Raw genomic sequence first — 26000 nt, 5'->3', positions numbered from 1 at the left:
GTAATATTAAAAATATGTTTGGTTTGAAAATCGTGTCAAATCAAGGACATATGTGCAAATGAGATTAAAGTTTGGCCTTGAATCAGTGTAACATCTGGAGAAGCCAAAGATCTGTAGCGTCAGAGCTGAAAGCTTCTTCCTCTGCTCACTGTCGTCGGTCGAGTCAGAAACATTTGGGAGGAAAACAGACTGTGAGCTGTGGGATCTGGGTGAAATGGAAAGTGGGTCTCGTTTCCTTTTGTACTGTTGAAATTATGATGATTTATGAGAGTTAATTTTCCATGAAATGTCTCGACTAAACCCTCAAATGTTCTTGTGAACAGAAGATCAAAAACTGGAGCTGCTCTTTAAACTTGATGTGTTGGTGTGTCTCAAAAGCTTAGAGGAAAAGGAAGGATGGATAATTCAGCGAGTGTTTACCCTGGTCCCACGGTACGATATAGTAATTGCTTTTTAGTGATTTATGGAGTCTCATGTAGACAGTGAAGATCTGAAAATGTTCTCTGTTGTTGGACTTTCTCTGTTTGGTGTGTGCGTGTGTGTGCACACTCCTGGCCTCTGTATAATTATATTGTCTTGTCAGCTCGCCATAATTCTGCACATGACATAATGATAGAATTCATGCTTTATCAAAATGACATTAAAACTCACCCATCGTATCCATGTTAGAGGGCGGGGCCTTTTATTGATAAAGCTGTGACAGCTTGCAAGAAAAGGTGGGATACGGCAGCTAAATACTTTGAGTTGCAGTTCCTCTAATGGCCACTAGGTGCTAAAATCAAATGGCAAATTAGTCGGTCGAAGTACCTCAATCTCAAAAAGTTATTTAGTTAGGTATTTAGTCAGTTATTTAAAGATTAAGTGCTGTACAATTGCTAATAATAGTGACATTAGGGACGTTTTTCTTCTTAAAGTTTGTCATTTTTACATGGGAGTCAATATGGGGTGACTCAGTTTTGGAGGAAGACCCAAGTGGCCATTTGATGAACTGCAGTATTTGGTACTTTTCAGTCCCAATTGTTGCTACTTGGACAAACCTCACTTATTGTGCTATAGTGTCTGATATTTATTCTAAATTTGAAGTTTTAACAGTTCTCACTGTGACTTCATAATTGTTCAGGATAGATTGTAAGATTTTTAAGTCTGTTTTTAAAGCCATTATCATCCTTGCCCCGCCATATTTGTCTGAGACGATAATTTTTCTGGTCATATGGCCAACTTCTTTTAGATCTCCTTGGGTCAGGGTGAAAACAGTGGGTGATCATGCTTTCACCATGTCTGCCTACTCCAAAACGTTAAAACACTTGATTTACATAATCAATGGCCAAACCTGGTACTTTTTAAATCCGAATGCAAGACTCAGTTATTTAGAACGGCTTTGAACACCTAGAAGTTCTGCAACACTTTTACCTGCTTCTGTTTTTAATTTATTTTCTTATTTTAGTCATAGCACAACCATTGCCTGATTGATTGAATGTCTTTTATCTGGCTGTAGCTTATGGTAAGAGATAACAAATGTGCTTCATTGCATTCAATAAGATGTGAGGTGAAGGAATTGTTACCTACAGTAAGAGTATAACAGAGCAATGGTGGGCACTGGGCAGAGAGTCCGGTCTGTATGTTCTCTTCACAAATGCACACACATGTATTCTGCTTTAGTGGTCACCTATAAGCCTAATGGGATCTTACATGAGATGGTCATGGGCTTAAATGTCGCTTGCTGAGAGTGGGGGCTATTCTCTGTGCAAGAGTATTAGTGGTGCTAAAAGCACTAATACCCCCAATGTGGTTATGAGAGCGTGTTGCTGTCAGAGACTGGGAGAAGAGACGGTGCAGGGGCAGCGAAGGGAGGGTGAGACCAGGACAGGGAGGATCTCACAGGTCCCGAGGAATCGGTTCAGGCCTCTCACACAGGCAGACACTCACAGGGAACTGGAGCAGATGAACTTTTAGGTTTCCAGACATGTTTGGTAAGTTAAAGGGCCTCCTCAGTGGGCCGCCAGGGCCACCGGCTCCCGCGACCACCACAGCGGCTCCAGCTCCAGCTCCGGCTCCAGCTCCAGCTCCAGCTCCGGCTCCAGCTCCAGCTCCAGCCAAGGTAAGACCTGTGTCTGTGCATTGGTATTTTGTGTGTGTACGTGTGTATATACATGCTTTATGTATAATCTCAACCTCAACTTCTTGTTGTTTTTGGAGGCTTTCATTCATATCTAATGTCTTGAGAGTTATTTTATTCTTCTGTGTTTTCATGTTTTTACAAACGTTGATTAGCTTTCATGCTGTTCTCTTTGTGCCAGTAACAGCAGCAGCAGAAGCCAAGACTAAAAATCATGGCCACAAAAAAACAAAGTAGTGCGTCCAGCATGTAATACAGCAAGTTTGGTTCCATTTGTTTCTCCTGGGATAACAGCAGTGGCTTCTTATCTGTTCCTCCATCCATTCAGCTGCTGCGCGCTCTTGCCAACAAAGAATCAAATTAAACTGTTTGATTACACAGACCTCGTTGAACGCGCTCGTTGCCCAACGGGCACTTTTAATTTCATTTCATCTGAAAAACGCAGCTTGTTTTTAAAAGTGTCTATCGGGCAATGAGGCAATTTGTCAAACAGCAAATTCACTACTCTTTAAACACTCTTTGAATTGAAATGTCTTTTTTATGACCGTGATTTGAGTAATGAAGCCAAACAGCTAACTCTGTTGAACATGCTGATCTGTCATGCAGGAGGAGAAAGCAGGTGATAAGGAGAATGAAGCCAAACCACAGGGTGAGTTATCATTCATATCGGCGGCTGAATTACTGTACGATCGTTTCTGTTTTACTGTGAGAGCTCCTCACCTCTCTGCCCTCTGCCTCCTTTGGACCACATCTTGTGGTCAGATACTTCAGAATAATATATTTTGCAACTTATTGAATTGCTACATGTGTTTCACCAGAAAGCACTGATGCAAAAACATAAAACAAATGTACTTTTTCTGATTGGCTCAAACGCTAAAGAGCTCTCTCATCAAATACATTTTGAACAAGTTATTCAAAATAAGATTTAATAGAGATGCTATAAAGTCACTTAGCATCATTTGCCACATCATGTCTTATTATAATATTGATGATGATGATGATGATTATAATGCAATTTGTAGGCAGTACAATAAACTAATTGTTTTACAGTTAAGCAGGAAAAGAAAGGTAATAAAATTTTAAAAAATGCTACAAGTCTCTTAGAGGATGTTGGGGTTTAGGTTGTGTGGGCAGGAGCTTTTTGTATTAAATGTAATATTTCACAGTTTCACCTGCTGAGACCAGAATAAAATGAACTGAAAATGTCAAGTCTGGAGGAGATAAAATGTTACTCAGGGTTTTTTCACTCTTTCTCAGAATCAAGTCCGGCTCCGGCTCCGGCTCCAGCTGCTGCCCCTGCCCCTGCCCCTGCCCCTGCCCCTGCCCCAGCCCCTGCTCCTACCCCTGCCCCAGCACCAGGCCCTACAGCAGCTCCAGCCAACCCCAGTCAACCTGTACCTGAGGGGTAAGTCCTGCATCTCCAATCCATGTTTTTACACCTGATTTAATTGCAGGCTGGCTGCATTAAGTATATGACACCAGCTTAAATTAAATTAAAGTGAGTAGATACACTGTATAATCCCTTGAGTATCTGCCACGTCTCCAAACTCCACTTTAGCTAACCAAAACACACTCTTGCCAAGCCACTGACACCACAGACCAGTATCACATTAATCAGGCATTGGACGCTAATTAATCAGATTTCTTGACAAGATGGCACAGACTCAGAGAGCGCCTGCAGTCCCACAGAGTCAACGCAGCATGTGAGATCTTTATCCCCTGGTGCTACATGCATATAAACAGGGAGATGACTGGAAAGTGGATTAAAAGCTTTTCAGCTTTTTAGCTTTAAGAAGCTCACCGGGACCGCCCCTGGCCCCCGTAATGAACACCACGCAGGGTGACGACAGGTTCGAGTGATCTTCACAGTTGTAAACACTTATAACTTTTCCAAATGAGGCGACATCGGAGCACAACAGAGGAGTAAACAGAAAGAGCGAGGGAGCAGCTCCACAGGTACAGGTGTCAGACACAGAGACAGAAACAGAATATATTTTATTGTCCCTATTGGGAAATTCATTTTGGGCTCAGCTGCTGGCTCCATGATACAAACAGACAGGATGAGGACAGATGTTATAAAGTGGATGGACACAAATATCATAAGAAATCACACCTGAAAATATACCACACAACTTTTCCTGCATGTTGCACCTCTTCCTCAGCAAACAGCAAGGACCAATCACTGCTGACATTGTATAACCCTGTGGTAACATCAGCCGTCAGCCTGAGTGACATGAAGAATAAATAGCATAAGAGTGTCGGGGGTTCAGAGGTGACGTTCCTGTCCAGCCTGGTTCGGACTGATTATTGTCATCATCTTACAAAAACATCTCAGATGAATAACATGCAGTGTTTTATGAATTAGAATATCATAATGAAATGTGTCATCCAATACTTTGCTGCAGCAGCATGCGTGCACGTTTTCAAACACTGGGAGTCCCGTGGAAGGCAGGACAGGAACAGACTGATCTTATTTTGTAGTATCTGCGTCAGACCTTTATTCTGAAAAGAACACGTGTCGTTATGCTTTTGGATCAACAGTAGCTTTAAAACCACCTCTGATGTACTGCTGAACTTACCGTGTGGACTTTCTATATCTCTGTCTCATCCATTATCCAGACTGCTTATGCATATAAGGTCGGGTGTTGGGCAGCTGGTGCCAGCTGATACTGAGCACCGTTCTCTGTTTCTCTATAAACCTTTTATTCATGCATTTCTATGAATTTCCCGGTTTTTGAAAACAATCATACTCATATATCTTCCAACCAGCTTTTTTTTTTCAATTAAATTTAATTTCCTCTTATGCAAAGAGTTGTATTTTCTCAGATGTAAAAATGACAGCCTTACACTTTGGGGGGGCACATTAGCAGAACAAAAAGCTGCAGTACAGCCTTCAGGGCATCTGTCAAAAACTCCTCTCCCAACCACTCAACCTCGATGGAAAACATCATAAGGTCAAGGAAAGATGTAAAGGAGAATTCATAATAAGAAAAGACACCACAGTGCTGAAAGAGTCCAACTCTTGTTCTAATTTTTTAACTTTATTTATAACAGTTTGGCAACATATATGTACTCCTTTCTTAACCACAAAAACAAACATGAATGATATGCTGAAATAAGGAGACATGAAAGGAACACACAAGTAGAGAAAGTTGAGACATTAAAATAATAAATGAATAAAATTAAGTGAGTAACTGAGGAAAGGCAGAGTGAATTATCTTTAATATAAGTGTATTGAGTTTCCAGGCATAACAACATTTAACCTTTTTAATACATTTGTTTAGCAGAGAAAACACATTTTGAGTGAATTCCACAACGAAGGGATTTATTAAAACAACATTTATGTTTAGCATTATAGAAATCCAATACGCTTGTTCTTCAAGACTTCCATAAGATTTGTTTTTGGTTGGGTCACAAGCATTAAATAGGTCATCACCTAAATGTTGTTGCTGCAGTGAATTATGGGATGGCGTAAATGCCTTTCCTTTAAAGGAAAGCTCAGTTTCTTAAAGGAGGAAAATGATGTGAAGCACTGAAGCCCCTTCTCTGAAGGATTTGACCAACTCACTCACAAACCGAATCGCATTTATATCAATGTTATAGTAATTCCAGATATAAACCAACATTCAAAATATAGAAATAAGCAATATATACAAATTTAAATATTTACAAGCCATTTACAATGAATCATGTCCAGGTGTGAGGTATTCCCTCTGCCGGCCACCAGGGGGCAGCTGCAGGTTTGCTCTTCTCCTGTGATGTCATCTTTTCAGTCTTTGTGTCTGTTGTAAACTGTATTTTAAAGACTGATTCAGACATTAACAGGAAACAAACATGTCTTTCCTGACTCGTCCTGCACAGCCGGGTCAATGTATTACTGGTGTTTGTCCACCAGGAGGGGACACATAAACACTGATGCCTCCCCCCTCCTCCCGTCCTCTGTGTCCTGTCCCTCCTGTTTCAGCTGAGCCTTTTCCCCTCGAAATGTGATTTCACAGTGTAAATGTCTTTATTAAACACGTGAAATCATGTGAAAAGCACTTCCTGTGGAGATGACTGACACTACAGCTTACTCCTTCTTCTTTTTCTACTCTTTTAAGTGCACATTAATGAAACCAGCCACAGGAGGGATGAACTGGGATTAGTGGGGAGGGGAGGAGGGAAAAAAAGAGCATTTTATTTATACAGTAATAGGAACTGAAATTATTGCATTAGGCTTTGTCTAAATCATGGTTTTCTTTTTTTTTTTCTGTTTTTTAACAGGGAGAAACATACAAAGCCATTTCAGCACCATTACACACAAAAACATCTATTTGAACAATAAGTGCTAACATATTCTCCAAGCTATTACTCTCCCTTTCATTTTACAATTAAAGAACATTCGAACAAAAGAAGTCACATTTACTCATTTTTCCATCAAGATTAATAGACTGGTACTTCAAGCCATGTAATAGAGGTACTGAAAGCAAGTTCAGGTCTCTGTGATCTTATATATCTGATCCATTTTGACCACCAACTCCTAAATTTCTCCGAATGCAATTTTAGAGCGAATGTCAGTCCCTCCATGATGTAGATTTTGTGAGCAGTCCCTTGCCAGACTTCCAGTGTCGGTGCATTGGGTTGTAGCCATTTCCTGGTTATAGCTTTCTTTGCTCCAGTCAATAATATCTCCATTAGACATTTGTTTGCTATTTAAATCATCGCTTTCATTTTAGTTGAAGTACTGTGAATGTTTTGTGAATGACTCATATCGCCGATGAAACTTTCCATCCTCAGAGAAGAGGCGCCCCCTCCTCCGCCCCCACCCATCGTCATCAACAAGTACTCAGATGAGCAGCTCAGAGCCATCATCAAACTGATGAGGGAGCGACTGGAGCTGTACAGGGAGAAAGCAGTTGATCAGTACGCCTCCTCCCCCGAGGTCACCCCTCCCGTCAGTGAGTACAGACGCAGCTTCACTGTTTGTCAGATGACGTGTTGTTACCTGAGTTTGAATTTTTTTATTTTTATTTTTTAATGGGAACAGGCATATACAATGTATAAACCGACAATACACTGACCAATAAACAGACAGACAGAAGACAAACGACAGAGCAAACTCAACAACACAACAAAAACTTGACCAAAACAGGACAGAAAAATGAAAAAAAATAAAACAAAACAAAACAAAACAAAAGAACTAAACAACTACAACAAAAAGAAGGATGTGAAAATACTAAAATTAAATTAACAGTAACTACTTAGTATACATTCACTCAAAAGTAAGTTTTTCCCATTTTTTGTTATGCATTTCTGCCTTGTCTTGATTTGATGCAATATTTTTTTCCAAAAGAAATTGGCGTCGCACTTTATTTCTAAAAAAAATCCAAATTCAAAAGTGTTCTTGTTTGGGTCATAATGCTGCCTTCATGTGCTATGGTAATTATGGTAAATACCAAAAGACGACTTGAAAAGTGCTCATGAACACCCTCTCATGTGGTATTTTCCACTGGGCAACTCGTAGAATTTTTTGATGCCCGAGTTGCCGAGATGAGAATAACCTTTGACTTTTTCAACATGGTGGCGAGCATCGCAAGATTCGCTGATGGTAAGCAAGGCAAGCCTTTAGAAAACAGTTAGCAGCTATTCACTTTATGTATGCGTGCATGTACAGTAAAAAAAAATGCTTTTAAAAAGCTAGGCAAATAGCCAGTGCTAAATCTCCATGAATATTAATATTTACCGTTTGAGTTTTGATAATTCATCTTCTTGCTGTAAGAGATGAATTTGGCAATCCAAGATTGTTTTACCCCATAGATATATACACGTAGATGCTGCACGTGTATATATCTATGGTTTTACCCAAATAACAAGTCTGAATCTGTGTGTCCACCATCTTTATTTTCTCTGAACAACAACCAAAGCACATGAACACAACACACTGGTAAATACCAGTTCACAAGTGGAAAATACCATCTGTACCATAGCACATGAAGGCAGCATTAAATATAAATATTTTCCCCAAAAGGATGATCGTGTTTACAATCTGTGGGCAATTTATCTCCAGTACTCCCAACAAAATATTTAATGGTGTAATTCAAAGTGAATATTTTTGGCTCTTAGCCACTTTTGAATGTCTAACCAAATCTGACTACATGTGTACAATAAAAGAATAAAACTGATCCTCCACTTCTTCATTGCAAAATTTACATAATGGAGAGTGGTTAATGTTAAAAATGTTTAATTGTTTATTTGTGGCGGTAATTCTATAGAAAATCTTAATTTGAAAAATTCTAGAATATGAATCAATTGTTCTTGAGTTTGAATATTTCAGCGAACTCAACGTGGCCTCTGTCCTTTCAGCACCCGTGCTGCGCAAAGACGACTACGTGAAGGTCATAGAGGAGAGGAAGAGGCAGGCGGAGGAGGACAGGATAAAGAAGGAGGAGGCTGACAAAAAGAAGAAAGAGGAGCAGGAGAAGAAAAAGAAGGAGGACGAGCAGAAGAAGAAAGAGGCGGAGGAGAAAAAGAAAGCGGAGAGTTTAGAGGAGAAAAAGGAGGAGGTTCCCATGAAGACCAGGATTCAAGAAGCCGCTTGGCGCTACGTCGACGTGGTGCTGAAGCCGCTGGAGGACAAGATGGACTCGGTTGTGGGGACGACCATCGACCCCTTCACGGACCGCCGCTACATCGCCTGGCTGAGCCTGGTGACGCTGGCCTTCAACTACAACACCTGGTTCGTGACGGCCCGCCTGTGCTTCCCGTACCACACGGAGAGCGCCATCCCATACTGGTTCGCCATGGACCTGCTGGCCGACCTCGTCTACCTCACAGACTCCATCGTCTTCCAGCCTCGCAAGCAGTTTGTCAAAGCAGGAGACATCATAGTAAGTTAGAGAGGCGGCGGTCACAAGCAGGGATCTACTTTATTTGATATGTCAAATGAGAACATTGATATAAGACTTCAAGAAATGTATTTCGCCATTTTGTACACAGCAAGCTGGGTACAATAGGAATTCTTGTGCAGAAGTCCCCCCAGGTCAGATATATTAAAAGGTTTTAAAAACTTGTTTAAAAAAAATAGTGAGTCAATTCAACAAATAGCAACAACAACAAAATAGCCTATGAATAAATAACATTTAAAGACAAAAAACACAATTAAAATAAGTAAAGCTGCCATATTGTCTAAAGTGCAGGAGTGATGTCAGTGCTGTCAGTGGTGTTGTGTAGATTTAATATTTAATATTTGCCATGAGTCTGATTGTGGCTGGGAAAAGCTGTTGTGGAAGCATGTTCGATGTGTGATTACTGTCTGCTCGATTGTGTCTGAGATTGTGTGTTGATTGTTTGTGTCTGAATAGAAATATAAAGACTTTATTCTGACATTTAATTCGATACACAATAAATTTTCTTATAATCTTGATAACAATTTGTTCTTTATGATGTTCTGAGGTTTGAAGAGCTTTTTCATCCATCCATCCATCCTGTACTGTTTATACATCCATGTCCAAGCGCCTTCTCTCTCCCTTTCAGAAAGACCGAGTGCTGACAAAGAAGAACTACAGAGAAACAGAGAGATTCAAGGTATTGTAACCTGACCTGTAACCTTGTTTTAAACCTTGAATCGACTGCGTGTGAACCAGCGTCAGTGACCTCATGTCGTCTCTCCTCACCAGATAGACATGATCTGCCTGCTACCCTTCGACTTGCTCTACCTCCAGTTTGGATTTAAATCCGTTTTCAGAGCCAATCGTCTGTTGAAGGTGAATTTACTTCACTTTGTTTTTTGACTTTAAATCAGAGCTGCTGTGTTTCCTTGTTGTTGTTGTTGTTGTTGTTGTTGTTGACTCTCTCCTTCTCATTCTCAAGGCAGACACCTTCTTTGAGTTCAGTGACCGTCTGGAGAGCCTCATGGCCAAGGCCTACATCTGGAGGTGAGTCACATGACAGGAGGTCAGCAGCCAGGATGAAGCTGTTTTGTGAGTCTGTTGAATTGAATTTAGTCAGTTACTACTTACAGTATTAAAGGGATAGTTCAACATTTTGGCAAATTGGCCCATTGCCATAATCCCTATAGTCTTAGCGGTAGGTTCGTTACCTTTAATTGTCGGTGCAAGCTATTTTTAGAACGGCGGAGCAGAGCCACGAGCTGCTCAGAGCTACGCTACGGAGGCTCATGGGATTTCTTGGTTTCCCTCATCAAACTCACCAAATACACAATCCAACAACTCCAAAACGCTCTGGTGGACAAGTTGTGACCTGCACATTCACCACGCTATGAGATAATAACGGAACGTTCTGAGACAGAGTTGTTTTCGAGGTAAATTCGTGCAAAACCGCTGATGCGTGTTCCCGTCGGAGGCATTTTCTGGTAAGCAGTCTCTGCATTTACCTCGAAAACCACGTGTATCGACAATTAAAGGTAACAAACCTACTCCTAAAACTATAGTGATTATGGCAATGGGCCACATTGCCAAAATGTTGAACTATCCCTTTAAGTACTTTTGAAAATATGTATATTAGTAACTACATTCATTCTTTACTCCCCTGTCAGAGTTATTCGCACCATTGGTTATCTGCTCTTCATGCTGCACATGAACGCCTGCTTCTACTACGTGGCCTCAGCCTATCAGGGCATCGGCCTGACCAAGTGGGTCTACTCTGGCATCGGCAGCCCGTGAGTATACACAACATTATTTTTCTATAAATTGCCTATTACCTATAGTTTTTAAGTAAGCACCTACCACTGCTACCACTGCTACTGTCAGAGCAAACTCTGAAAAATTCAAATCAAGTGCATAATAATATGTAATGCTGTTAAAAGATGTAGATGCACCTCTGTAAGTTGCTCCCAGATAATTATCCCTCTGCTCCAGCACAATAATTCATTCACTATTGACCCATTTAACAATTATCCGAGCAATTAGTCCCAAAGAGTGTGATCACCAACCCACTGCTGTGTGTCCTAGACTTACAGTATATAGACCCTGTAAACTGTGCAAAATGTCAATGTTAATTAATAATTCATGCCTACTGTCAATAACTCAGGCTTTTTAAAGCTTAATTGCTCTGCTTTTTTGCCAGCAGACATTAAGGCAATGACCTTTTACATCTATATTTATTTTTATGATGACATTACATTTATCCTATGTTATACTATGTTTGCTGCTGCTGCAGTTACCTCAGCTGCTTCTTCTATGCGGAGAAATCCCTGCTGATGATTGCCGAGTTGCCATTTCCAGAGACCATGTTCGAGCAGATCTTTCAGATGACTAACTACATTTTTGGGGCATTCTTTATGTCCATCATTCTCGGCCAGGTAGTTTCTTGATAATATGTTTTTTTTTTTATGTTTTTCCTTTTTTAATGCTTATTTTTTTCTTTTTGGGTGGCATGTATGGCATCATATGATTATGGCTCTTTTTCTATTTTTACTTTTTCTTTTTGCTTTTCTTTTGTTTTTGTTTGTATGTCTTTGTTTTATTGTACTCATCAAAATTTGACAGAAGGACGAACAATACAGGAATTAAACTAAACCCTGAGCTCGTAGTGCCGTGCTCATCCACACACACACACACACACATGAACACACACCCAGTGACACTGAGTCTCGTCTGTGACTCCCCCACCCTCTCCACAGGTACCTGCGTTGTTACTACTACGCCGTCCGCAGTCTGATCAACATCGGGGGTCTTAACGAGCCCCACACCGTCTTTGAGATTACCTTTCAGATGACTAACTTTTTCACGGGCGTCTTTGTGTTCTCCAGTTTGATCGGACAGGTAACGCAGAGACACGTTGTGCCCGTAGCGTCAGTCCGTCCCGGAGTCGTGCTAGAATTTAGCGTCTTCTAAAAACCAGCCTGTTCATCGTCTCGTTTCCTAACTGTAGTGACGTAGTGATAGATGAAGAAAACCTGTCGTGATTCTGATGGTCGTTAGTCATCATCACACCGCACTAACACCTCATCATCTGCAGCTACAACTTGTTTGTTGTTTTTCTCTGTGTTATTATTAAGTATAATCCATTTGGACAGACGTCTTCCTCCCGTGTTTATTGTCTCTGTCTCGTCGCCTCAGATGAGAGACGTCATCGGTGCAGCCACAGCGGGACAGACGTACTTCCGAGCCTCCATGGACAACACTGTGTCCTACATGGTGAACAACCGCATCCCCTCTCTGGTGCAGAACAGAGTCCGTACCTGGTACACCTACACCTGGGACGCTCAGGGCATGCTGGGTCAGTAGACGCTGGAAAAAGATCTGAGTTTAATATGTAAACTCCGGACTAATGTTTGGCCCCAGAATGAACTTTTTCTGTTTCATCCTGATGCCTCCAGATGAGTCGGAGCTGCTGGACAAGATGCCTCTGGTGATGAAGACGGCCATCGCTGTGGACATCAACCTGGTCACCTTCCAGAAGATCGATCTGTTCAAGGTGCGGAGTCGGACATATCAGAGGAGAGAGAGCACAGACGCTTCAAAACAGACCAAACACGACGTCATCTGACTGTCTCTGTACTTCTCCTCAGGGCTGTGACCAGCAGATGTTGGTGGACATGTTGCTGAGGCTCAAGTCCATCATCTACCTGCCTGGAGACTTCGTTGTGAAGAAGGTGAGTCATGGTTGTTACAGCTGCAGTTAACAGCTTAGAGATGAAATACCTGAGCACAGTCTCTCTTTCTAGATCAGTAAGTGATGCCACTTTACAATAAAATGGAGGAGTTTTAAAAGGATTTATTGAAACTTTATTTATAGCTTATCAATTAGCAACATATTTAGTTGTTTTCTTCGTCATTCAGCACTTGTACCTGTCTGCTTCAATGGTCAAACAGTTTCATTTGTCAGATCAAATTATGGCAAATCAAATGATCGTACTAGATTTATTCTAAGTTTAAAACTCATTATTGTTTACTAACAAGTTACTATATTAACCTCTTTTTACTAGTTTCATATGGTAGAAACTCATTAGTAAGTAGTAAATCTGCATCGGTGTATGAAAACTTGTGTTGTTATAATTGTTTATTTATGCTTTATGAAGCAAGTTAATAACCTAGTTATAAAAAGTTTATAAAGGCTTCATTTGACGCTTATCTCTATAACGCATTGTAACCATACTTATAATGAGTTATAATGCAGTTATAGCACTATATAACTATAGTTATAAACACTCATAAATGATCATAATGCTTTATAACAATAATCATAACACACTATAAAGCATTTTATCATGACTTATAAGGTCAGGTATTATAATACGTTATAATTGTTAGTAACTCGCTGACAATGGCCACATCGATAATGCATCGTGAATATCGTTATTTCAAATCTGTTTCACACTAATATTTTCAATTCCTTAGTTTAAAAGTAAATGAACTGTATTTCCACTTTGTATGAATGTCTCCTCCCTGTGCAGGGCGACATCGGTAAAGAGATGTACATCATTAAAAGTGGAGCGGTGCAGGTGGTTGGAGGACCAGACAACAGCATCGTGTTTGTCACTCTGAAGGCCGGCTGTGTGTTCGGAGAGATCAGGTGAGTGGAATTGAAGTTAAAGAAGAAACAAAAGAAGCGCGTGATAAAAGTGATTTAAAACTTCTCCGGTTTGTCTCTCAGTCTGTTGCAGTCTTCCAAAGACGGAGGAAACAGACGAACTGCTAACGTCAAAGCTTACGGCTTCGCTAACCTCTTCGTCCTGGAGAAGAAGGACCTGTTTGACATCCTGGTCCACTACCCCGAGTCTCAGAAGGTGCTGGCCAGGAAGGGAAGGTGAGTCACAGAGGAGTCAACATCTGTCCAACACAGTGACATCAGACAGAGGTTGGCTCCTGTGCTGAGTCAGCGCTACACTTATTACAGTAGCACCATATAACGACAATAGGGAGTAAAATCGCTGACACATAGCTGTTGTCTATAGGAAACTAATGAAGGCCAAGGGTCCAGCTGCAGCCAAAGCAGAGGAGGAGAAGAAGAAAGGCCTGGCGCTGTTCGGACCCAAACCTGGGACACCCAAACTGCTGAAAGCCTTCGGAGGAAACCACAAAACTATCATCGAAAAAATGAAGGTGTCTGTCACATTGAAGCAGCTACGTGCACACGACATGTTCATGGGAATCAGTTTAAATGTTTTCTTACTCTGGTTTTGTCTTCTCTGTGTTTCAGGCTGCTGCCAGTGGCAACTGAAAACACACTGCAGTGTGTTTGTCTCCACTTTGTTTTCTTATTAACTCCTTTTTGGGAGTGAGTGTACAGCTTCATTTTCAGTATCTTACTACTCTTTTGTACTAAGTGTGCGTGTTTTGTTTTTTTTCTGTTATATTGTATTGTTAAAAACAAGTACTCCTTTCACCTCCCATGGTCAAACACTCTTAATTATTCTTTGCCTTGAGCTTCATGATGAGGATTGACCATAATACATAATTATTACAAGATTATGATTAATTTTAAACCCTTACAAACAAATTGAAACATATATTTCCAGTCTGTTATGATGGGATGGTGTGTGTTTGATTCAGAGACTGCTGCCCCCAGTGGACACTGGCATGTATATACTGTACTGTTATCCTCTATGTCCACCTGCTTTTATTGGCTTTATATTGACTTTACTTTGCCATCTCACAGTAGTTGTAAAAGCCAAGCAGAGATTACCCATACATACAATACTTCTAAAGACCGATGTTCGATCAATTTGCTTAAATAAATAATCCCCTGATTTTACAAATTAACATTGTCCCATGAGTTGTCTTCCTGTGCTGTGTTGGCTGTTGTGTGTGTGTGTGTGTGAGTGAGAGAGAGAGAGAGAGAGAGAGAGAGAGAGAGAGAGGTGTTCTCTAATCCCCTCAGTCAGACAGGGACATTGTGAAGACTAATTAACTAAGTGGTCTCTTAGTTTGTGACTGAAATAACCTGAGTACAGTCTAATTTTACAGCAGCTGCTTTGATCTTGTTACCACGTCGTTACCACATTTCACTGGTTATTCCATCATTAATATAGTGGCACATTCAACATGAGTTGTTTCCATCTGTTTCACTCATTTAATAACTAGATTGTAATAATGAGTGCATCCCATTCTCACTAATTGATTGGGTGTGATCACTAATTACACACTTGTTGTTAAATATTATGGGGCTTCTATAAATGGAGCTACTATAGCACTACCACAGCACTGTTGCTTTATCTTATCTGGCGTTGACTGGCAGCTGAGGCGACCGATCAGGCGTTGACTCCCGGAGGAAGGGGGGAGTGTCCAGAGGGAATTAATGAGTCTAAGATATTTAATTGCCTCAGTCTGTTGTTTGGATGTGACACGGGCGCTGCACAACAGCGAGGATCGTGGGACTTTGGTTCTACCTTGGTTCTACCTTGGTGGCTGTAGCCCACACAGACACCCACCATGTTCAGCAGGTTTAAAAAGATGATTGGGGCTCCTGAGCCCCCCCCTGCTGACCCCCCTGCTGCTGCTCCTGCTGCTGCTGCTGCCCCGCCAGCTAAGGTAAGGCCACACTGAAACTGATCAATAACTAACAGAAAGTAAAAGTTTCTTTGACTCAAATAAACAGTGAAGATGAATCCTAATAATAATCATTAATTGATTGGAGAAATTTTGAATTTGAGAGTTTCATTTGTGATTGTTTTATGTTTTTCTCCACATTTCACACGGGAAGTTACATTATGGAGCCACAAGGGAAATATATCAGGTTTTAATGAAGCTTGATTTAGATAAATAGATTTCAGATGTTCATATGTGTGGCATGATTCCCAGAAATGAGGAGTTAAATCAGACTTTAATCTAGTTTCAGTTCATTTTTGTATAATTGTATTAATTTGTGTAATTTACAAGAAAAATTTACAATAATGGGTCCGACACTGATATTTTAGGAATCTACATGTTACCTTCAATTATGAAAATCAAAATACAGAAGATGGAGTGGTAGCAGTGTCAGGTGTTTGGTGTTTCTGCTTTGCATTGATACAATAATTTAGTGGTTTGATAGAAATAGTTGTTGTTTTTTTTAGTTCTCGCTCCACGGAGGTTGTTTAAAGGTGATCCCCGGCAGGTGACTGAGATCAGTGAAAGCCTCTGAAGCAGCTTGGCACTGGTGTGGAGAAGAGTCAGTGTCAGTGGGGAGGGTGGATCTGTGGATTTACTGTTGCTTTTTTTGGGCTGAGTTCCTGCAGGATTTTTTTTTAAAAGAAGGATGAATTTCAAGGATAATGGCTAAATGCATTACAAATATAAAGAAGAGAAGAGGGGGAAAAAGACATCTTGCTCTGGGTTTACTTAATTAGCATTTGGTCCTTGAGCAGTTTTGGAAATGATATTCACTGCAAACAAAGAATATATTAGACCGAGAACCTGATGTTGGGCCGCGTTTCCTGTTTGTCTTTCCTCTCTTGTGCGCACACTGTCTGTGTTGTGTGTTTACCTGGGTTGTGTGTTCACAGGAGGAGAAGCCCCCGGAAAAGAAGGATGAAAAAGAGGAGCCAAAGAAAGAAGAGGAAACGAAAGAGGATAAAAAGGAGGAGGAAAAGAAAGAAGAAGCAAAGAAAGAGGAGGAACCTAAGAAGGAAGAGCCGAAGCCAGGTGAAGAGTCGATTTGTTTATTGACACTGAGCACAACCAGGGATAGTTTTATTACAGGGATGATACAGTGTCATCTTCAAATATGCAGAACATGTTGCCGTCACACCGACCACCAGGCAGTCACGTTCTATGATGTCATGTGAATTCACAGAGTTTTTCACATTTCATTATGTTGCAGCCTGGTGCTAAAAAGATACTTTATGTTGTTCCCTCAATGAAACCACAGAACAGAAAAGTCAGAAAAAAAAATGTCACACTTGCTCAGATGTTCAGACACTTTTGCTGTGACAGGTTTGTTTATGACCGACTGGATTCTGCCTGTGATCAATGCTGATTGGATGTGATCTAGAAAAACACACAATAGTCTATATAAGTAGTCCCACATCAGAGCAAAAACCAACAAAGAGCTGCCTGCAGACTTCAAATTTTGCATTGAATGTCCCCAGCAGCAACTTGCCCTTTATATAACTAATTAGATCAATGCTGATCTATAATTCATATTAACTGTGTTAATTGTGATTTCATTCATTTACAGCAGCTCCTGCCCCAGCTCCAGCTCCTGCCCCAGCTCCAGCACCAGCTCCTGCCCCTGCTGCAGCTCCTGCCCCTGCTGCAGCTGCAGCTCCTGCTGCAGGTGATCCTGCCAATCCAGATGGGGCTGCGCCGTAAGAATACACAATTATCTATTATATTATATTACTCCTTCTATCCATCTATTTTCTTCCACTCGCATGCAGCCACAGCTCTCACTTTGTCTTGTAGCAACAGCTTGGTTCTCCACACTCCTGTAGTACCACACACAGAGTCATGAGCTCCCACACATTTGGACTGACCTCGGTCTAACTAACACTGAGTTCCTGCAAAGAGGTTAAAGAGCTGCTCCACTGTGCCTGCAGGATGAAACCTCCTACCTCCCTAATCTTACCTGAACACCAGTGTGATACTCTGATCCATTATTATCTCACAGCGTGGTGAATGTGCAGGTCACAACTTGTCCACAAGAGCGTTTTGGAGTTGTTGGATTGTGTATTTGATGAGGGAAACCAAGAAATCCCATGAGCCTCCATAGCGTAGCTCTGAGCAACTCGCGGCTCTGCTCCGCCGTTCTAAAAATAGCTTGCACCGACAATTAAAGGTAACGAACCTACTGCTAAAACTATAGGGATTATGGCAATGGGCCAATTTGCCAAAATGTTGAATTAAGGCAGTGATCATCAACTATAACTATATCACTTGTTGTTGACTGTTTCAGCTAATAGGAGCCCGACTGACAAAATGCCTTTGGTTTTGTAAGAAAAGAAGATCAAAACAATAAACATCAAAACTAAATCATTAGGGCAAAATGTGAATTTCATTTAATTTCAAAGAAAATTCTAGCCCTTCAGCAAATATAGTTGGTGACCCCTGGTCTAAGGTTCTCTAGTATGAGCTACCTCATGTTCAAAGGGGGCGTTTATTATGACGAGTAGAGAAGTCTAATTACAAAGCTCACCTGGGGTCCATAGAGGCTGAAATGATTGGAAGCAGCTCTGAAGCTATGAGCTCTACCAGTGTTGGTAAGAGTGGTTCTGCACTGGTGCAACGATCACAGCCTGTGATTCCTAAAGCAGGAAAGGAGCTTAGCAGCTTAGTGGTATTTGTGACTGAGAACGAGCTGAGGTTCAGAGTTCACGTGCAAGTGGGAGTTGATTTCACAGAATTCATTTTGCTCATTGTAGATAATATTTTTAGTTTTCGAAGGATTTCGAATCATTTGCAAGTCAGTAACTTATTCTTGCCTCGGAAAGAAAAAAAGATGCATTTCATTAAAGTCCTATTTCCTCTTAGAAGTGCTAATTTTTTCTAAAGGAGCTAAAGCTTCTTAACGAGCTCATGTATAGTCGTGTGTCTCCTTTTTATCCCACAACAGCAGATTAATAGTGACAGCAATAACATTACCATCCTGCTGCTAATAATAAGCCACAATTGTCCCATTTATTGAGACTTGTATGAATTATTTTCCAGGTCATTTTTCTTTTTTCTTATGTGCTGGCATCTTTTCTGTCTGTTTTCAGAGAAGAACCTCCTCCTCCACCCGTCGTCTACAACCGCTACTCAGACGACACACTCAGGACTCTGGCCCAGAGGTTAAAAGAGAGGACAGAGATGCTGAGAGAGAAGGCCATAGATCCTTATGCCACTTCTCCAGAAATCACCCCACCTGTCAGTAAGTACAGCGAACACACCGCAGCACAGAGCCAGAAAACAAAACCCAGCCGTTCAACCCTGCACCACCTCTGTGTCTTTACTGTGCAGCACCCATTTACAAGAAGGACGACTACATCAAGCTGAAGGAGCAGGAGAGGATTGCGAAAGAAGAGGCGGACAAGAAGAAGGCAGAGGACGCGGCTAAAAGGGCCGAGGACAAGAAGAAGAAGGATGAGGAGAAACGGCTGGAGGCTGAGAAGAAGGCGGAGGAGGAGCGGCTGGCGGAGGAGGCCAAGAAGGCGGCGCAGATCCTCCCGGACATCAACTGCGCCTGCTTCGAAGTCCTCCTGCATCCGATCGAGGAAAAGATGGACTCGGTCCTAGGAAACACCATCGACCCCTTAGGTAGGCGACGCCCACCTGACAGCCCAGGTTAACTGTGTGGTATATTGATGTGTTGATGAAAAGAAGGGATCACCGCTGACACGTCTTCGCTTGTATTCAAAAAACAAGTTTATTAACAAGAACAGTGTACAAAAAATGCCGAATCCTGGAACATCTCGAGTGTCAATATGAGAAGTTCCCTCTGGTCCAGAACTCTGACTTATATACCTTTTCTGACTCCCCCTTTCTCCGGACAGAGAAGAGCCCTAAACAGATGTTAAATGACCCTTGACCTATCCCTTAACCTTTAGGGTAACTGAAGTCACCACATCCTGTCTCCCAAAACCGTTAGCAGTTGGAGAAAACAAAAGAACCAATCATTCACATTGACCAGATAGACTCCATGAAGTCAGATGACTTCTAAGCAGGATATAGAGTCCATTAGCAGAGCAGAAATCTACACATTCCTTCAGTTCCAGACAAGGCACCCATACAAAGAAGAATACATGATGATGATAACAAGATATTTAAAACTAAGAACATTAAGGAGTATAATATACTACAACTGCTGGCAACTGAAATACTGAAATGTGATTGGCTCTCTGTCTACAGATCGTCGCTACATCGCCTGGCTGTTCGTGGTATCGTTGGCGTACAACTACAACGTGTGGTTTTGCACCGCCCGCTTAGCGTTCCCGTACCACACCCCCGAAGCCATACCCTACTGGGTCTTTTTTGACTTCCTCAGCGACTTTATTAATTTCATCGACATCATCATTTGGCAGCCGCGACTTCAGTTTGTCAGAGCCGGTGACATCATCGTAAGTCGCCCCAGCCTGCTGCATCATCACCGCCAACGACCTTTAACCTCCACACTGTGACATTTTCTGTGATTAACCCAAACCTCTGTCCTCTGCTGCAGACAGACAGAGTGCAGACAAAGATCCACTATCGGAAATCACAGCGGTTTAAGGTGAAAGTGTTTTACTGTTGTTTCACACTGAGGAGCTGAAGCTTATATTTGGACATTTTTCCTCTTTTAGTGAGGTTAAAGAATAAAGTAAAGAGCCCCCAACTCTCACTATAGAATAGCTCTTTATTGTTCCTGTATAAAATATACCCTAGTGGTGGTTATCCAATTTAATATCGGCAAGGACTGAAAAATTACACATATGACATGATCTAGTCAAGGGAAGGTTGTAGTTTTTCCAACGATTTTGGCGTCACAGTTCTGTTATAAGATTAGTACATGTGCATATCCAAATGATGTAAAAAAAAACAAAAAAAAAAACAGTGGGATTGACAGAGATTATACTGGTCAGAGACAACAAAGGTTTTTAGATCAAATTTTTAAAAACTGTCCTATTCATCTCAGTTTATGAAATTAAATATTTACAACACTTACATTTTGCTCCAAAGTCCAAGTCCTGTTTTGACACACTGATGTCCATCCACAATGTTATATTTTCTATACAGTCCACATCCCTAAGTCTTTGTTTCCATTGGTCCGAGGTTGGAGGGCGGGGCATAAGCTACTTCTTTATATCTGTTTCATGATCTATTTGCAGAAGTTTTTCTGTTGTAGCTCTAATGAAACATCAAGATGCAAAATATTGATGCACTGTAAAATGTAAAATGTTGCTTTCAGAATGAGTGTCAAGCACTTTAATACTTTATGTGCAGCAGAAATTCAAAATAAGAACTTCCTACTTACTTTTAGTTGAACTGGTGTTTTTTTTACTGAAGTGAATTATCCTGAACGATCATGTTTGGTGTGTAACCTTTTCTTCTCCCTGTGTGTACAGGTGGATGTTGCCAGCATCTTCCCCTTCGACCTGCTCTGCGTGTACTTCAGGTTCTCCTCCGTCTTTCGACTGAACCGCTTCATCAGGGTGGGGGCACAGCTGCTCCTTCTTTACTGACAATGTCACTTATTCAAAAAAAATAAGTTACAAAACCATACGAGACTTAAACTTTCATGTTTGTTTTCTGTGTTTCTGTTCTAGGTTGATTCCTTTTTTGAGTTCAGTGATCGACTGGAGAGCATCATGGCGAAGGCTTACATCTGGAGGTAAGAAAAAAAAAAGTATCAATAGAGCAGATTCATACAGGATTTTAAACTGTTCTTTATTCATGTAGATACTATCCAGGATATGATAATACGTTTTTCAAAATATAATTAGTTTGTTTTTTTTCGGGTTTATTGATGTTAAACATGTTATTTACAAGGATGGTGCCAAGTATCAATCTTTTATCAGGTCAATTGAAAGTTCTTACTACTAGAATTTTAAGAGTGTGTTGATCACTTTGTCCATTTGACAATCTCCATTTTGCAAGAATAAAACGATTTAATTTAAGTATCACAACATGTTACTATGATACTCGAGATATAGCGTGTTTAAGTGAGTAAGTGTTTAAAATGGTAAAAATAGCATATGGTGACCTCAGTATCATGATAATATCATATCATTATATAGTTAGGTACAGGTGGATGTGTACTAAAAAGCCTCCAGCTGTGCATACACACACAGATGTTGTAGTTTAAGCCACATTACAAAATTACAAGACTTGTGCGACGTGCCTCACTTTGTGTTTTTAATGTCTCTGTCTTTGTGATGCAGAGTGGCTCGTACCACAGGCTACCTGCTCTACATGCTTCACATCAACGCCTGTTTGTTCTACGTGGCCTCGTTGTACCAGGGTATCGGGACGACCACGTGGGTGTACGACGGAAAGGGCTCGGCGTACGTTCTCCTCCCTTTGTGTTGATGTTGCTGTTGGAGCTCTCCATGGTGCTGAAACACCGACATACATGTGGATGATAATGCTTGGATTGATTCTTGTCGTGTGTTTCCCCTGTATGGATTCCTCCTCATCCCTCCTTACACTTTTAACCTGCCCCATTACATCAGTAACCTGTTTTTTTGTTTTTTACCCCTCCACAGGTACCTGCGTTCTTACTACTTCGCCGTCCGCAGTCTGATCAACATCGGGGGTCTTCCAGAGCCTGTGACCACCTTTGAGATCAGCTTCCAGATGGCTAACTTCTTCTCTGGTGTCTTCGTGTTCTCTAGTTTGATCGGACAGGTCGGAGGAGAGTTTTATTAGATTTTAGATTAGATAAACTTTATTGTCCCCAAAAGGGGAAATTTGTCTTGGGCAAAAGTGCACATAGAGTCGTATAGCAACAATACAATAAGACATATAAGCAGCAATAAGCAGTGACAGACATCCAAGCAATAGACATAAGTACAACGACAGACATACAGGCATAGACATACAGACAAAGCAGCATTGCACAGTATCAAAACCATAGCAGTCGGCATTATCAGTTCTAAAAGAGAGGTGTAAAAGTAAAAAGGACAGAAGCTTGGCTTGGTAAAAAATAAATAAAGGAATTTAAAAGATCCTAAGATCAAGGAAATTTGCAAGAGTAAAAACTCGAGCTACGCTACGCTTCCTCCAATTAGGAGGCCTCCAGCCTACGGTTGATGCTCGCGTGAATAGGACTGGATGTTTGTTCAACAGAGCTGTAGAATTAGGGAGGAAGGAGTGTTAGATAGTCCACATGGGCATTCCATTTTAACATGTTGTCAATTTGTATCCCCAGATACTTATATGAGCAAACCTGCTCAATTTGCATGTCCCCTATATTTACAGGGTTGTGGACTCTTACAGCCTTTGGGTCAAAGACCATTTCTTTAGTTTTTGTGGCATTTAGTAAGAGGTGATTGTTCATTATCATCTCAGTCATAAACTCCAGGAGGATCTGAGATCAGTTTCTCCAGACTGGTGTTATAATTTCTCTTTAACCACTTCCATCTGTCGTTCTTTCAGATGAGAGACGTCATCGGAGCAGCAACAGCAGGTCAGACCTATTTCCGCGCATCGATGGACGACTGTGTCGCCTACATGAACACATACTCAATTAACAAGGTGGTCCAGAACAGAGTGCGGACCTGGTACAACTACACGTGGGCCGCTCAGGGCATGCTGGGTAAATCTCAGGAAACATTATCCCAGAAATAACAGGGGGGGGGGGGGAGTTCTCGACTCATTTCCACCGTCTGTCCTCTGCAGATGAGTCAGAGCTGCTGGACAAGATGCCTCTGGTGATGAAGACGGCCATCGCTGTGGACATCAACCTGGCCACCTTCCAGAAGATCGCACTGTTCCAGGTGACAGAGGTTTCACTTTGCAAAAGAAATAAACAACAGGATTAAACATGGGCTCACCATCGTCTGATCCAGATGTCTGTACGAGAACGAAGCAACAAGATACTGAACATAATAGAATAAGAGGAGAATTAAAAAAAAGACAGAGAATGCCCTGCAGTTGAATGAAAAATATTTGTATTTTTATGCAAAGATGCAAAATTGTTAGAGATGAAGTCACACAGAGCTGAAAACTAACCTGTGGACTCATCCTGTCTCCTCAGGGCTGTGACCAGCAGATGTTGGTGGACATGTTGCTGAGGCTCAAATCAATCGTCTACCTGCCTGGAGACTTTGTTGTGAAGAAAGTTAGTGTTAATTGTGTGTGTGTTTGTGTCAAATACCCAATAATATAAGTAGAAGTTTGTTATGTGAGAGTGGTGCTGGCCTGTGTGTGTGTGCAGGGCGACATCGGTAAAGAGATGTACATCATTAAAAGTGGAGCGGTGCAGGTGGTGGGAGGACCAGACAACAGCATCGTGTTCGTCACTCTGAAGGCCGGCGCTGTGTTCGGAGAGATCAGGTGAGTGTAGTAAGGACGTTCAGAAAGGCAAGGGATTGTGTTTTTTTCACTGTCATTTTTCTAATCCTATTCTTTTCCTATTGCCGTATTTTTTGGTTTCATCTTTAATAACAGTTCCCTAAAGAGCAAGTTAAGTACTTTTTTCAGGATCAAGTTTTAAATTAATGTTTGTTTTTTTTCATTTGGGAGAGAGACTTGGACATTTTGCCACTCACTTGCCTCTTTTTGGTTCTCTGCAAAGGAAAAACAGTGCTGTTTGTTTTTTGTAATACTGATTTTGACCATAAGGGGCGAAAATCATTACTAACCCCTGTCTAAATCTGAATTAAAGCCTTCATGTTTCCCTCTAGTTGATTTCTCCATACACTAACACAAGAACCTTGTGTGTGGGTTTACATCTCATGGCTATAAATGTATTTTAATCATCTAGTTTGCTTTGGGAAGGTAGAGTTTTATTATGTCTTTGAAAATGACCCCTGAAAGACAAGTGAAAAAAAAAGTATAAGATAGGGACATATGATAGAGATCACTGCAAAACGGCCTGAACACTGTACGAATATTAATGTGATGTTTCCTCTCAACAGCTTATTACAGTCTGCTAAAGACGGAGGAAACAGGCGAACTGCCAACGTCAAAGCACACGGCTTCGCCAACCTCTTCGTCCTGGAGAAGAAGGACCTGTTTGACATCCTGGTCCACTACCCCGAGTCCCAGAAGGTGCTGGCCAGGAAGGGAAAGTGAGTCACTGAGCTTGTGAAACAGTCAAACCCATAAATGGAAATGTAACATGATAGCTTCATTGTGGATTGTTTCTGTGTGATTGTTTAGGAAACTGACCAAAGCCAAAGGTCCTGCAGGTGCTAAAGTTGAGGAGAAGCCGAAAGGTTTGACTCTGTTTGGAACAAAACCTCCAACGCCCAAACTGTTGAAAGCCTTCGCCAACCTCCGCGGCATGAAAGGTAGTAAAGTCGCCTCCGTTCACCTGTAGCTGTTACTGATAAACACATAATAGTGAGCTGTGACGTCACCTATTTGTCCTTTTTTTTTGCCCACAGGAAAATGAAGAGTAGAAATGAGAAGAGGATGTGTGATGCTTCTGAGCCTCTCTCTTTCAAATCCATATTGTTCCATATAATGTACAGTTCACCAGCTACTGAAAGCCACAGGTGTACGAGCCAGAGAAAGCTGGTTTCCTTCCAGTTTCTAGCTTCTATATAACCCAGAAAGTTGTTCTGAAATGAGAAGCAGAAGTGAAACAGGAAATGTGTAGCTCTAATCTCATGATATCCACCTGTGTAGATAGACTCACTCTTTAATGGAGACAAAAGTTTCACCTGAACTGTCCCAGTATCTAAATGTGAGGTTAACGTCATGTTTCAAGTGTGTTCATTGTAAAACTGTGCATCATTTTCTATATAAAACAAACTAAACTGTTGACTACAAATGTGCCCTCAGTTTTATTCCTAATGGATGAAGTGTTTTGACACCGGTCAAACAGCGCCATCTGCTGTCGTGAAGCTGTCATCAGTGTTTATAGATCTAAAAAAAAAAAAAGTTCAGATTAAAATGAGAAAGTGGATGCAGATAAACATCGGACACAGACACAGTGTGTTGAGTCAGTTTATGGCAGAATTCAGAGAGTTTTAAACAATTGTAGATAAAACTTGTCATCACTGGAACAAATCAAAACTGACGTCGTCACAGTCTCTGTTCTCCAGGAAGAAACAGACTTGCACAACTTTCACGTCTATATGAGACGAGCGATGGGTTATGACTTTAAAATCTCACTTCTCACTGAGACGGTGCATGAATCCTCTTACCCTCGGATGTTTGCGGTTTCTCCTTTTCCTCTTTAAAAAAACACTTGGTGAACTGTCTTTGGATGAATCCTACATGATTGTAATTATTATTCACTTGGTAAAGTGGTTAATACTGTTTTTTCATGGTTTTGCCTGTAAATACACATTATTAACGACGTATCTTGCTTGTTGCGTCCTGTGCAGCTTTAGGGT

General features: G+C 41.2%; 2 protein-coding genes across 2 annotated transcripts; both read left to right on the top strand.

The window, feature by feature from the left end:
• Nucleotides 1-1668: 1668 nt before the first annotated feature.
• LOC146966403 (cyclic nucleotide-gated channel beta-3-like) lies at nucleotides 1669-15319 on the top strand. The gene is made up of 17 exons (XM_085763998.1): nucleotides 1669-2107; nucleotides 2726-2765; nucleotides 3374-3521; nucleotides 6893-7053; nucleotides 8459-8982; nucleotides 9629-9679; nucleotides 9772-9858; nucleotides 9965-10029; nucleotides 10650-10772; nucleotides 11736-11877; nucleotides 12175-12334; nucleotides 12435-12532; nucleotides 12627-12710; nucleotides 13512-13630; nucleotides 13712-13864; nucleotides 14013-14160; nucleotides 15296-15319. The coding sequence occupies exons 1-17, from the start codon at nucleotides 1964-1966 to the stop codon at nucleotides 15317-15319; spliced, it is 2271 nt and encodes a 756-aa protein (XP_085620124.1). The 5' UTR covers nucleotides 1669-1963.
• Nucleotides 15320-15489: 170 nt separating this feature from the next.
• Nucleotides 15490-25922, top strand: cngb3.1 (cyclic nucleotide gated channel subunit beta 3, tandem duplicate 1). The gene is made up of 18 exons (XM_085763997.1): nucleotides 15490-15588; nucleotides 16542-16680; nucleotides 17216-17345; nucleotides 18735-18886; nucleotides 18976-19272; nucleotides 19864-20072; nucleotides 20174-20224; nucleotides 21057-21143; nucleotides 21258-21322; nucleotides 21873-21995; nucleotides 22197-22338; nucleotides 23089-23248; nucleotides 23332-23429; nucleotides 23690-23773; nucleotides 23870-23988; nucleotides 24573-24725; nucleotides 24817-24947; nucleotides 25044-25922. The coding sequence occupies exons 1-18, from the start codon at nucleotides 15490-15492 to the stop codon at nucleotides 25049-25051; spliced, it is 2247 nt and encodes a 748-aa protein (XP_085620123.1). The 3' UTR covers nucleotides 25052-25922.
• Nucleotides 25923-26000: the final 78 nt, after the last annotated feature.

The sequence above is a fragment of the Trachurus japonicus genome, chromosome 20 (genome assembly GCF_045865225.1).
Source record: "Trachurus japonicus isolate A0001 chromosome 20, Traja_1.0".
Classification (NCBI taxonomy): domain Eukaryota; kingdom Metazoa; phylum Chordata; class Actinopteri; order Carangiformes; family Carangidae; genus Trachurus; species Trachurus japonicus.
This window is presented reverse-complemented; position numbering and strand designations above follow the sequence as displayed.

Coding starts and splice junctions, on each gene's coding strand:
- LOC146966403 (XM_085763998.1), top strand. CDS start 1,964: ATGTTTGGTAAGTTAAAGGGCCTCCTCAGTGGGCCGCCAGGGCCACCG. Junction 2,766..3,373: donor GAATGAAGCCAAACCACAGG/GTGAGTTATCAT, acceptor ACTCTTTCTCAG/AATCAAGTCCGGCTCCGGCT. Junction 9,859..9,964: donor GAGCCAATCGTCTGTTGAAG/GTGAATTTACTT, acceptor CTCATTCTCAAG/GCAGACACCTTCTTTGAGTT.
- cngb3.1 (XM_085763997.1), top strand. CDS start 15,490: ATGTTCAGCAGGTTTAAAAAGATGATTGGGGCTCCTGAGCCCCCCCCT. Junction 15,589..16,541: donor CTGCTGCCCCGCCAGCTAAG/GTAAGGCCACAC, acceptor GTGTGTTCACAG/GAGGAGAAGCCCCCGGAAAA. Junction 19,273..19,863: donor AAACACCATCGACCCCTTAG/GTAGGCGACGCC, acceptor CTCTGTCTACAG/ATCGTCGCTACATCGCCTGG.